The sequence below is a fragment of the Myotis myotis genome, unplaced genomic scaffold, assembly GCF_014108235.1.
Source record: "Myotis myotis isolate mMyoMyo1 unplaced genomic scaffold, mMyoMyo1.p scaffold_m19_p_2, whole genome shotgun sequence".
Lineage (NCBI taxonomy): Eukaryota > Metazoa > Chordata > Mammalia > Chiroptera > Vespertilionidae > Myotis > Myotis myotis.
The window spans coordinates 18,997,843-19,009,609 of record NW_023416324.1 but is presented as its reverse complement, the minus strand read 5'-3'; the positions used below and the strand labels follow the sequence as shown (position 1 = coordinate 19,009,609).

The 11,767-nt window shown below is 60.2% G+C and overlaps 1 protein-coding gene across 1 annotated transcript; it reads right to left on the bottom strand.

Moving 5' to 3' along the window:
- Positions 1-1,112: 1,112 nt before the first annotated feature.
- Positions 1,113-7,550, bottom strand: HCRTR1 (hypocretin receptor 1). Its single transcript, XM_036349564.1, has 7 exons — positions 7,277-7,550; positions 6,878-7,056; positions 6,108-6,351; positions 5,668-5,783; positions 3,990-4,216; positions 2,885-3,006; positions 1,113-1,303 (listed from the first exon to the last, which is right to left on the bottom strand). The coding sequence occupies exons 1-7, from the start codon at positions 7,473-7,475 to the stop codon at positions 1,113-1,115; spliced, it is 1,278 nt and encodes a 425-aa protein (XP_036205457.1). The 5' UTR covers positions 7,476-7,550.
- Positions 7,551-11,767: the final 4,217 nt, after the last annotated feature.

Below are 11,767 nucleotides of genomic sequence, written 5' to 3'. Positions count from 1 at the left end.
GACAACAAGGCGCAGGGCCCCTGGCAGCCCTCTAATCATCTCAGTGGCAGGCGGAGCACGTCCAGCCAAGTCTGGCTTTCCCTTTATCCTGTGAGTCCTAGTGAATAAACAAAGCCCCGATATCCAAGAAGGCGATGATAATAGGAAGTCAGTCTGTTCGCTCTGCTGTCTGCCCACCCTCCCTCCCTTAGCTCCCATCGCCCACTGGGCCCATGAGCAGACAGATACGTCAAGGGTTGAGGTCCTGGGCCTCAGAATGGGCACTGCCTGAGGAAGCAGCACCACGTGTGCTCTGAGGCCTGGCCAGGAGCCGCAGGGATCCGGTGGGGGGATGGAGGTGGGAGTAGTCAGCAGACAGCATTCCATGCCGCCTTATCCTCTCTCCCCACCCCACCCCCGACTTCCCCACCTTCCTCGCTTTTAACTTAAGAGGCACAGATTTTGTGCAATGACAAGGAAAGGGAACATTCAGTGCCAGGTTTTTAATTACAATTGCTTTGGGCTGCTGGCCTCCACGCCAAATGGTCACATGGAGAGCGTTTTATCACACCACAAAGCCAAAGGATCCAGTCTGCGGTGTGTGCACGCGGCACCTGGTGAGGGTGGGGCTGTGTTCCCACAGGGAAGGGCTGGGCCCGGTTCGTTCAGGCGGGCAGCAGAGCAGGGCAGGCTGAGTGCAGCCTGGGCTTAGGGAGTCACTGGGCTGGATGGAAAGGTTGCGGGGCCCTCCCAGCAGGCTCTAGGGAAGGCCTGTAGTCAGGGAGGAGGGGGGTTTGGGGGAAGAAGGCCAAGCTCTGGAAGGATGATGAGGATCGATGGTACTGTGAGGGGCAGCCGAGTGAGGAATACAATGAGAATCTTGTCCACGACACTGCAATTTACAGAGAGCTTTCCACTTTCTTGAGCATGCTTAATCCTCACATCAATCCCGTTTAGGGGACACAGCTCAGAGAAGGGGTGTTACTTGCTCAGAGTCAAACAGGTAGAAAACCAGGACCGGAGCCCTGGCCTCGCACTGCGTCCATAGCGGTCAGGGCTGGTCCCCCAGGAGCCAGAGGAGCAGTCCAGGCAGAGAACGGGTTGCACCCCCTGGTGCCACAGGGCAGCCTCGCTCAGGGCAGCACCGTGGTGACGCTGGTGACCACCACGTGCTCTGAGACTTTGGAGACGGAACAGCGGCTCTGCAAGGACAAGGACTTGTGCCTGGCAGAGGAGCGGGGGCTGGGGGTCCTCAGAGAGCCGCAGGGACCCAGGCGGGGCAGGCAGCAGGAGAAGGCGGCTTTGAACTGCTCCCGGAATTTGCCTTGGTTGGGAGACAGAAGACACAGCCATCAGGAGAGGGGGTGGGAGGGAAGGGTGGAGTGGGATGGAGAGAGCTCCAGAGCCACCTCATCACTGCCAGGGAGAGAGGACAGAGGCCGGGAGCAGCTTCCCAACGAGAAATGCAGTTTTTATCCGATTCCTTGACTGCGCTCTGGCTCTGAGCCTGGCTCTGACCGTGTAAACCTGGTGTCTGGCTCAGGGGCCTCAGACCATCTCTGCCCCCCTGGGCCTGCAGGTGGAGGGGCTCAGGGCTCACAGAGGCTTTCCCATCTCTGTCCCCTGGTAATGAAGATGACAGCAGCAGCAGCCCTCACACCAGGCACTGTGCTGGTGCCTCAGCACCCTGGGGGTCTGGGGGCCTTTATCCTCACTTCATAGATGAGACACAGAGGTGCAGGCTTGCCCAAGGTCACCAGCTAGCTGTTGGCCCTGGTTCTGACGCGAAAGCCTTTTGTCTAAATGGGAAGAGTGAGTGGGGAAGGAGGGACTACCATAGCCACCTTGTTCAGCCAGGGCACCAGGGAGACAGATTTTATCCAGATCTGAAGCCTCCTTGATCATGTTTTAGCGTCCCACCAGCCTCCAGTGCCCAGCAGAGGGCCTACCTAGCACACAGTAGGCGTTCAGTCAGTGTAACCGCAAAGGAAGGCACTGTGCCTGCTGCAGCGTGCATCTCTCTGTTCTCTCTGAGCTGGAGACCACCTGGCCAGCCTTTGTTGAGTAATTCTTGGGTCTAATGAGGGTTATTGACCCCAGGTCCCTTTCAGCCTTTTCTGGAAGATTATTTGTGTCCAGGCCTGAACAGTCATCTGGACCAGTTCTTTAGGCCGTAAGTCAGAGGTCAGGTGAGTCACCCTTTTGCTGGGCTGGGGGACTGTGCGGAAACGGAGGTGGAGGGCATGGGAAGTGCGGGACAGGAGAGAGGAGGCCCAGGTTGGGGTTGGGGACCGGGAGGCCTGGATTTCCAGAGTGGGGAGCCGGAGGACTGGTGCTGGAGGAGGGTGGATCCAGGGATAGGGCCCCACCCGCCAAACTCTGGCCCCTCTGTCAGTGTGTGTCTAGGCATGGGGAAGCCCTCTCCCTGCCCTAAGCTGCCTCTGCTGGTGATGCCTGGAGCCCCGATGATGCCTTGATTACACAGCCACCCCTCAGGCCCTCTTCCCACAGGCCTGCTTCCCTCTGGAGCCTGTTGACCAGGCTGATGGGAGGGCCTGCTGTGCACACACCTGGTGGGGGTGGAGACGAGCTGTCCTACTACTGCCCTCCCCACCCACTCACTGGTCTGCATAATCTGCAAACCTGGACCCTGGGTGCTGGTCAGCTTCCTTTGGTCACAGTTGGGACTGTGGCCGGTCTCCCACTCAGACCAGGACTCCTGGGGTTAAGCCCCCCCCCCCCCCCCCCGAGTAGGAGTGACCAGAGCAGGGTCATGATTCCCAGGAAGGAGTAGGTATGGACCTCCCTCCCCGCCATCCTTTATTTGGCCTGGATTGAGGATGGGGAGACATTGCCCTGGGGATTGTTGCTACCCTCGGCCACCCTGCCTCCCCAGCCCACTCACCACTGAGGAAGTTGTAGATGATGGGGTTGGCCGCGCTGTTGGCGTACACCAGCCAGTGGGAGAAGGTGAAGCAGGCGTAGACGGCTTCTCGGTCGCTGGCTTGGTGGAACATCCCGAACACCCTAGGACCGCGGGGAGGAGTCAGAAATGGGGCAGACGTGTGTATGTGTTTATGCTCATAAGCTACAGGGCGATAACGTACAGGAGTTCCCACTGCCCCTTCCATCCACCCCTTCCCTGGGCCTCTGGGTCTGAGGTCTTGACCACAGTTTTGGGTTCTTGGGCACAGAGTATGGCTGGAGTGGACCTAGGGGCAGGCACCAGGGCACATCTGCTCAGTCACCGGCTATCTGACCCCCTGGGTCTCCCCATCCATGTTCTCACCCATCCTCACAGCCACCTGATGAGTCGTAGACACGCCATTTTTCAAACAGGCTCAGGGAAGTCAAGGGACTGGCCCAAGATCACTCAGCCAGGAAGTGGCCAAGCACTAACTCACTGAGATGTCTCATGTCAAATAGTCTGTGTTCTTTCCCTGCACCCCGCGGCCTCTCGCTCGCCATGCCCTGTGCTCCCTCCGCTCAGCGTGCCATCCCTCCCTTCAGGTCTCTGCCAAGTGTCACTTCCTCTGAGAGGTCTTCTTTTAAAAACATATGCTATTTTTTAAAAAGATTAAAAAATAAAACCACCAGCCCCTGTCACCACCACTCTCTATCCACTCTCCATATTTTTTTCTTCGTAGCAATTGTCACTGCCTGGCATTATATATAATGCATATTTATTTCTCGCTCCCATTGGATGTGGCCTCCGCGAAGGCGGGATTCTGTACTGTGCACTGTTCGCTGTGTCCCCAGCCGTACCATTTGACGAGTGAGTGAGTGAGTGAGTGAGTGAGTGCATGAAAGAATTTTCACAGTAGCCCTAGGAGGCCGGACTGTTACTATCACATGTTACAGATGAGGAGACTGAGGTTCCAAGAAATGACCTGCCCAAGTAATAGCATAGCTTTGGGGTTAAGCCAAGTCTTTTTCCAAAGCAAAGACAGCGCCTTCCTCTGACCCCATAACCATCCCCTCACCCCTAACCTCTCCCCAGGTGCTCTCACCTCTTAAGGACATTGAGGACACTGATGGGCAGGTAGCAGAGGGCAAAGACCAGCAGCACCACCATCAGCATCTTGGCTGTCTTCCTCCGAGCGCGCATCTGCTTCACCTCGGCCAGGAAGGCCCGGGCCCGCGGCGGGGGCTCTGTGCCCAGGCCCTGGCCCTGCTCCTCCGGCTGTTCTGAGGGCCGCTTCCAGTTCCTCACCAGGGCCGATGTGGTGCCCGGGATCTGTCCAGCACACACAGAGACAGCGGTGGTGGGAGGAGCTCCTGGGAGGTCAGGCCCTTTGCTGGGCTCTGCTTCGGGCTGGACCCTGGGGCAGGTGGAGGTGGGCGAAGGGAACAAACCCTTGCAATAGGAAGGAACCTAACATTCATAACAGAGACCAACACTCTGGACTGAGTGTGAACACCTGCTTTCATTTCCCATCGGCTCATGGGGAGGCCGCCCCAATTAGGCCTTTGGGGAAGGTATTATCGGCCCTTGGTTACAGATGAGGCAGGGGACCCTAGGCAACATCCTCCCATCCATCCTCATGGGGTCACCTCCATCTGTGGGGGTGGGGTGCAGGTGAGTCTTGCCTCTTCCTGGCCCTGCCTGCCTGTGGGGAAGCCTCGGCAAGGCTGAGCCAGGGAACAGCATGGACTGGCCTGGCCTCAGAGCACAGGTCCCAGCCTAGGTCGACACCCATAAGCCTATCATGGTCCAGGCTCCTGGAGCAGCCACAGATGCCCTCGAAGCCCCTCCCACCGCTAGACACCTGAAGCTCCCCGCAGAAGGCATGCGGCCAGAGTGCAGGAAATGGGGCCGAGGGCCGCTCAGCCATTCCTGAGCTATGCGACCTTGCTCAGCGCACTGTCCTTTCCCGAGCCTTGGCTTTCCTGTCTGTGAGATGAGAGAGCGACTGCTGCCCGCTTGACTGGCGGCTGTGAGGAGCAGGTGGCATGTGTTGGTGGACCGAAGGCTGGTCATGCTCTGGCCTGCATGCTCTCACTGCCCAGACATGGGCCCAGGACTCACTCCTGCTGGTGCCAGGGGGCCTCTGAGCATCCCCAGCCCCCACAAAACCCCCTCCCCACCCCATAAAACCTGCGGTGGGTCAGTGTGTAATAGAGGAACGAAGGCAGGCCCTGGGCCCAGAAAGTCCCTGCCACTCATTGGCTGTGACAAGCTGGCTGCCACTACTCAGCGTCTGTAAAGTGGTAATATTGCTGCTCTGGTTAGGCGGTCGTGAAGACATTGTGAGCAAAGTGCGTGATTTGGCAAGTGACACGGAGGTGCTGCTGTTGTGGCGTTGAACTGAGCACTGGATCCCAGCGATCGCGGACCAAGTGCCTGGCCTCCCCCGCCCTGGCTGAGGGGTTTGGGGAAGCAGCTTTGCCTCTGAGTCTGCTTTCTCCTATGAAGTTGGGGGTAGTATACGGTGGTTAAGAGGATCTGAGACTGGCTGGAAGTGCATGGGACCGTCAATGGCAGCTCCTGATACTGGAAGGTGTTCATTACTGTTCAGCTCCAGGGTCAGCTCTGCCACTTCAGCCTTGCGTTTGAAAGTCCCTGGGCCTTTCCTCTCTCTGGTTGCAGCCAGGATGGCATGTTCTGAAGGCAGAGGACTGTCTATTCCCTTAGACCAGTGCCCTATCCCCTCCCAGCCCAGGCAGTGACACCAGAGTGGGCCTCACCTGGCGACCCCAGAGCTTGCGGAAGATCTGGAAATACGCCATGGCCATGAGGCCCAGCGGGGCCAGGTAGGTGACAATGAAGAAGCAACTGTGGTAGATCTTGGCATAGAGGTCATCTGCAGGGGCCAAGAGATGCAAAGGTTGGGCCCCAGCCTGCCCTGCGTAGCAATGCCACCTGACCGCGGCGACGGCCAAAGCAGGCAGCTGGGCCCCACGAGGGCACCTTGGCAGAGAGACTCTGGAGTTGCCCAACCTGAGGGTGTCCATCCTGAGGGACCCCTAGCAGATGTCTTTACCAGAGTAGGTACCCACCCTGAAGGTATCCTCTAAAGTGTCCTCTCAGAGACACCCGCCTGGGTGCCCTGGCAGCTGCCTGCCCCAGGAGATGTGCCCCAGAGGTGCCCCCTTCAGAAGTGCCTGCCCAAGGCTACCCCCGTTACCTGCCCAGCGTTCATCGCAGACAGAGAAGAGCCGGGTGCGGTTGGCGAGCTCGGGCAGCACGCTGCTGCATTCCATGACGGCAGCCTGGGGCACCATGACAGCCAGCGACACAGCCCAGATGCCCAGGATGGAGCCACGGGCACGCCGGGCTGTGCTCTTGAACAACAGCGGGTGGCAGATGGCATACCAGCGGTCCAGGGCGATGAAGCTGAGGGTTAGCACTGCCACTGACACAGACACGGCCTGCCCCGTGGAGACACCCTGTCAGTCCTCTCGGGAGCCCCCCAGAGATGGGGAGTGGGTGAGGGGCTCACAGCCCAGGTGCAGGGCACCTCCTGGCTCCACCACTCACTGGCTTGTGAGATTTGGGCAAATCACACGCCCTCTCTGAGCCTCACCTGCGAAGTGGGAATATACCAGTCGCCTGGCAGGATTCTCATGGAAAGAAACTCAATCATGGATAGAAAATGTCTAGCTCGAGACTTGGCACAGAGTAGGTGGTCCCTGCATGTGTCTGCACATGGCTGTCTGTGTCTGTGCCCGTGTGGAGGGTGTGGGGGTCTCTGTAGGAGTATGTGGGGCTGGGGCTGTGTCCGCCAGTGTCGGGCTGATAGCCTGCTCTTGCCGACAGTAGAGAATGACACCACCCATGTGCTGATCGACCGTGTCCCGTCTGAAAGGCAAGTCTGAGGGTCCCTGAGACTTCAGGAAGGCCATGGTTTCTGTACCTGGTGTGACGGGGTGATGAGGGTCACCGGGCAGAGCTCACCTGTAGGTAAGGGATGACCTTGCAGAGGGCATGGCCGAAGAGCCAGGACTCGGTGATGTCCACCAGCAGGCTGGCTGGCAGGCAGATGGCCGTCACCAGCACGTCCGCCAGGGACAGGTTGACGATGAAGTAGTTGGTGACCGTCCTCATGTGGTGGTTGCGCCACACGGCCAGGCAGACTGCGGGGTGGGCGGGATGAGGGAAGCGGGAGGCAGAGCCATGCCCATCCCAGCTCGCAGCCCATCAGCGAGCCGCCCCCCCCCCCCCCCCCGCCCACACACACACACACACTACCCCGCACCGAGGCAGAGGCTGGGGTGAAGAGGAGAGGAGCCGGGCCCAGGACTCCTGCCAGTTCCCAGGGGAATCCCGCAGCACCACAGGGACGCATGGACCTACCCAGCGTGTTGCCCACCAGGGCCACGAGGAACACGGCCACATAGGCGGCAATGAGCACCCACTCGTACTGCTTCGGGAACAGGTAATCTCGCCACAAATAGCTGAGAAACTCATCTTCATAGTCAGGAGGCACCGGGGATGGTTCCCTGCTGCCAGTGGGGCCCCCCAACTGGGCCCCCGGGGTGGCCGAGGGCTCCATGAGCTCAGATGCCGCTGCGGCCGAGGTCCGTCATGGTCTCCGAAGGCCTCAAGGAACCCGGAGCCCTGCACCCAGGTCTTTTGGGGTCCCAGCCCCAGATCTCCTGAAGGAAGGGAGGGAGCGAGGAAGAAAGGAAACATTAGGGAACATGCCAGGCAATTTGCATATAAACTCCCTCTTAATCCCCTACGCTCTGTGCTGTGGGGATAGCGGAGAGGGACAGACCTGGCTCCGTCCAGCCTCGGTTTCCCCATCTATTCAGTGGAGTAATGACCACACCTACCTCACGGGACTGCAGTGGGAGCAATGAGCTCTAAAGCATGCCCAGTGCTTTACCCAGAAGCAGGTGCGGAGCGGCTTCCCCATTATTAGAGAGCCCTGCTTTGATGGGAGGAGGTAGAAGCTCAGAGAGGTTGAGCCCCTCGCTCAAGGTCACAAAGCTACTATGCCAGGTCTGTCTGAATCCACCAAACCACAGATTTGAGAGACGAAGCCATCCGGTTGCAAGTATTCTCCCCTGAACAGTTCACAGGCCTGAATTTTTGGTTGGAAAAATAAAAGGTCAAGGGAGGCTTTAGAGACCCAGGCCCCGCCCACTACACCTGCCAGACCCCCCCGGGTGGAGACACACACACACACACACACACACACACACACACACACACACACACACACACACACACGGCGGAGCAGAGGTGCAGGGGGAGCTGGAGACCTCTCTGGAAGTGGGGAGAGAGCCCCTCTTGAATCCCCGAGGGCGCTATGCGCCCCGGCGGCCGCCAGGGGTCGCTGGGGGCCGGCGCGCAGGACGCTCCCTCCATTCATAAATCCGGCCTCGCTCCCCGCCCCTCCTCTCCGGCTCAGACCCTCCTTCTCCGAGGCCGAGCAGGGAGGACCCCGGACTTGTGAGGGGGGTTGCAGGGGCCTGGAGACCCCTGGGAGAGGGGGAGGGAGCTCCTTCATATCCCCACCGAACATCGGCGGACCCACTCCCTGCACCCCGGGAGCTGTGAGGGGCTGCAGGGCGGGGCGAAGGGGGGCAGCGCTTTAGGGGTTTTGCAGGAGGAAGCCTGCGGGGGTCTCAGCCTCCCAGCCCCAGGCTATTCCGCGGCCCCAGACTCTGGCTCCTGCCGACAGTTGTTTGGAACCCCCGCCCTGGGTCTGGGGGTCTCCCATGCCCCGCACCTGTTGGCTCGGGGACCCGGGCGTCCTCGGTTGCTGATCCCCGGACCTTGCAGCGGGGACTTCGCCTCCCTGCGCCGAAGGCCGGGTTCCTGGGGGTGCTGTGCTCCACAGCGGGCTGTGGCTGGCGCGGGCTCCGCTGGGCTGCACGCCGCCGGGAGAGGTGGCCGGGGCGGGAGGGGCAGGGCGGGGAGGGGAGCCCCCACCGGGCTCCTCTTCTTGTCTCCCAGCCTCGAGACCCGGAGGGCGGAGGGAGATGCTCGGGCCTCCTCACCTCCCACATCACGCTGCCGTCCGCCCCCATTCATGCATCCATCCGTTCATTCATACCTTTCGCCTTCATTCAACATTTCTGCCTCCGGCCATTCCCCACGCACGCATTCGGAGCGCACCTACTGTGTGCCGGCGGCCCTGCCTGGGCAGGTTAGGAGGGGCAGGTTAGGAGAGTCAGAGTGCAGAAGGAATCCCAGCTCCACCTCTCCTGGCTGCCTCCCCTAGCTGAGGAGGAGGATGGCACCGGCGGGTCACAGGGTGAACAGGCCGCCCGCACCGCCCCCGCCAAGCCCTGGCTGCGGGGGGAGCTGCTAGCCCCCAGCGATGCGAGAGGCCCGGTGCCCATCTCCCAGCCCCGCTTCTCTCTGACCCCCAATCCTTTCTGTTCACACCTACGTTCCTCCTCCCAGGACAGAGATGGGAGGTGGAGGCAGAAAGTGGGAAGTCAGAGGGGCTGGTTGTGTCAACAAACATTTGCTAAGCAGAGTGCCAGGCAATGGGCGTCAGTAATTCAGCTGCCATTTATCTAGCCCTGGCCACACATGATCTCATGTGATCAATCCAGCGAGGTGGTTGTCACTGTCCCCATTTCACAGGTGAGAACCCAGCACTGACACGGCTCAGCCCAGGCCACACAGCAGAGGCGCAGCTCAGAGCCAAGCTTCTCTCTAGGTCTGTCCCCTCCTCACCACACAGAGTGCCGGGCTGCCTGGAGGCAGGCGGACTCAGCCTGGCGAGTCCCCTGTGGTGTGAAGAGAGCGGTGAGGAGGCCCACGGGGGCTGCGGCACAGAGGACAGATGGACCCAGCCAGGGCATCAGGACAGGCGTCCTAGAGCAGGAACCTGTGCCCACAGACCTGAGGAATGAGAAGGTGGCCCTGAAGGGGATTGTGGTAGCAGCAGAGAGAATTCGAGTTCGAGGAAACCGAAGGTGCAAAGGTGTCAGGTCAGGCCTCCCAGGAAACACAGGTAGTCACCTTGGCCACCCCCCCCCCCACGTCCCACCCCCCCCCCCACACCCACACCCGCCTTAGGAAATGACCTTCCTAACACAGTAGCCCCACCCTCCTCTCTCACCTTGGAGACACCCTTCCCTCCTGGGAGGCGATGCCTGAGATGTAGCCTCCATCTTCTCTGTTGCAGCCAAAGCCCCTTTTCAAAGGATCTGGAGCCCTGACTGTGTGAGGAGAGCTGGGGCAGCACAGGGGGCTGCTGGTCCAGCGCCCTTCGCCTCCCCAGAGCAGCAGGGAGGAGTGAAGGCGACCCTGAGGCAGACTCTGTCCTGGGCAGGCACGGGCGCACAGTGGGTGATGGGTCATACAGCCCTCTGGTTGCAAAGCTCTGCCCTGCCGCCTGAGATGCTGGCAGAGGTAAGGGAATGGGTGAGGGACACAAGAGAGGAATAGCGTGTGTGCATGTGCATGTGCATGTGTGTGCATGTGCGTGTGTGTGCATGTGTGTGTCCATGTCCCAGCTCTTGCGCCTGCCCCTACATGTGTGTATTTGAATGTCTGTATTTAAGTAAGGGTTGTGAGTGTGTGTCAGGGGAATCCCACGCGTGTGTTTGTGTCTCTGTGTGTGCATGTGGGTAGGGGACAGGCTCTGGGTTGATGACCGGGGTGTCGCCCTGGGTGGGATGTGTCTGGGTGGGTCTCTGTGTATTGGTGCTTTGGTGTTTGTGTCTATGAGGGACGTGTGTGTGCGTGTGTGTGTGTGTGTGTGTGTCTGTGTGTGTATGTGCAGGTGTCTGTCTCTGTGTGTCTGGATGTGCAATTGTGGCTTTGACTCGCATTGGCCTCCCAGTGTTCTCCCTGGAGTGGGGATGTGAGTGTGGGCATGCCTTTGTGTCCATGGCTCTGTGAGCCTGCGTATGTGGAACTTAATATGTCTGCCCCCACAGGGATGACTCATCTCATCCCCCCACATCACCCTCCCCAGATCTCGAGCTGGACTGTTTGCGATGTAGGGGTTGGGGAGGGGCTGCTGTGCATGGGGGAGGGGAGGCAGAGCGTGCAGGGCACTGCGGGGAAACGACCAGCTGCGATGCGGAAGGTGCAGAGCCGCGTGTCTGCGTGGGCGGAGGGCGCCAGCCGAGCCCAGCACAGCCCAGGCCTAGAACCAGCCCTTGTTCAGAACTCCACAATTCAGGCTCCCTGGGCTGGAGTGAGCAAGGGGCTCCCCAAGTCCCCAAAATCATTATACATAGGGGTGCAGGTGTCTGTGTGGGGAAGGAGTCATGGCTGAGAATCCACCCTCTCACCCACAGAACAGCCCCATCTCGCTTTAAGAGGGATCCCCATTGCCAACCCCCTTCTGTACCCCTTGGTACCCGGGGGTGGCTGTTCCCCAGGACAAGGGATCCTGAGTGATTCTTCCTGCCCGGAGGCAGCAGATCTCTCTTCCTCCCCTATCAGACCCTGGCCAGGCAGGAGGCTCTGAGTCCCCAGGTCCCTCTTGCCCTGACTCTGGCTCCCTCAGCCTCGGCCTGAGGGTGAGATGGGCCAGACATTCGGCCCAGAGGGGCAGGAGGGAGAGACCCGGGTGTGTGCTCAGAGAAGACCTGGGGCCTGCGTGGAGGCCAGTAATGCGACGGGAGACCCACGAGGAGCGGGATGTTTTGGTCCTTGGGCCCAATCGCACCGGCCTCTGGGAGCTCCTGGCAAAATGTCGTGTCCATGGGAGAGAGCCAGGGACCTCCTGTCCTCCACCTGCAGGCTGGGCACTCAGCCCTGACACTTCCCCCACCCCGGACGGTGGCCTGAAGCCGTTGCTGTGCCCGAGCTGTCTGTCACCCGGTGACCACATGACCTCTTGTTGATCTAATCCTGAGCCTCTGA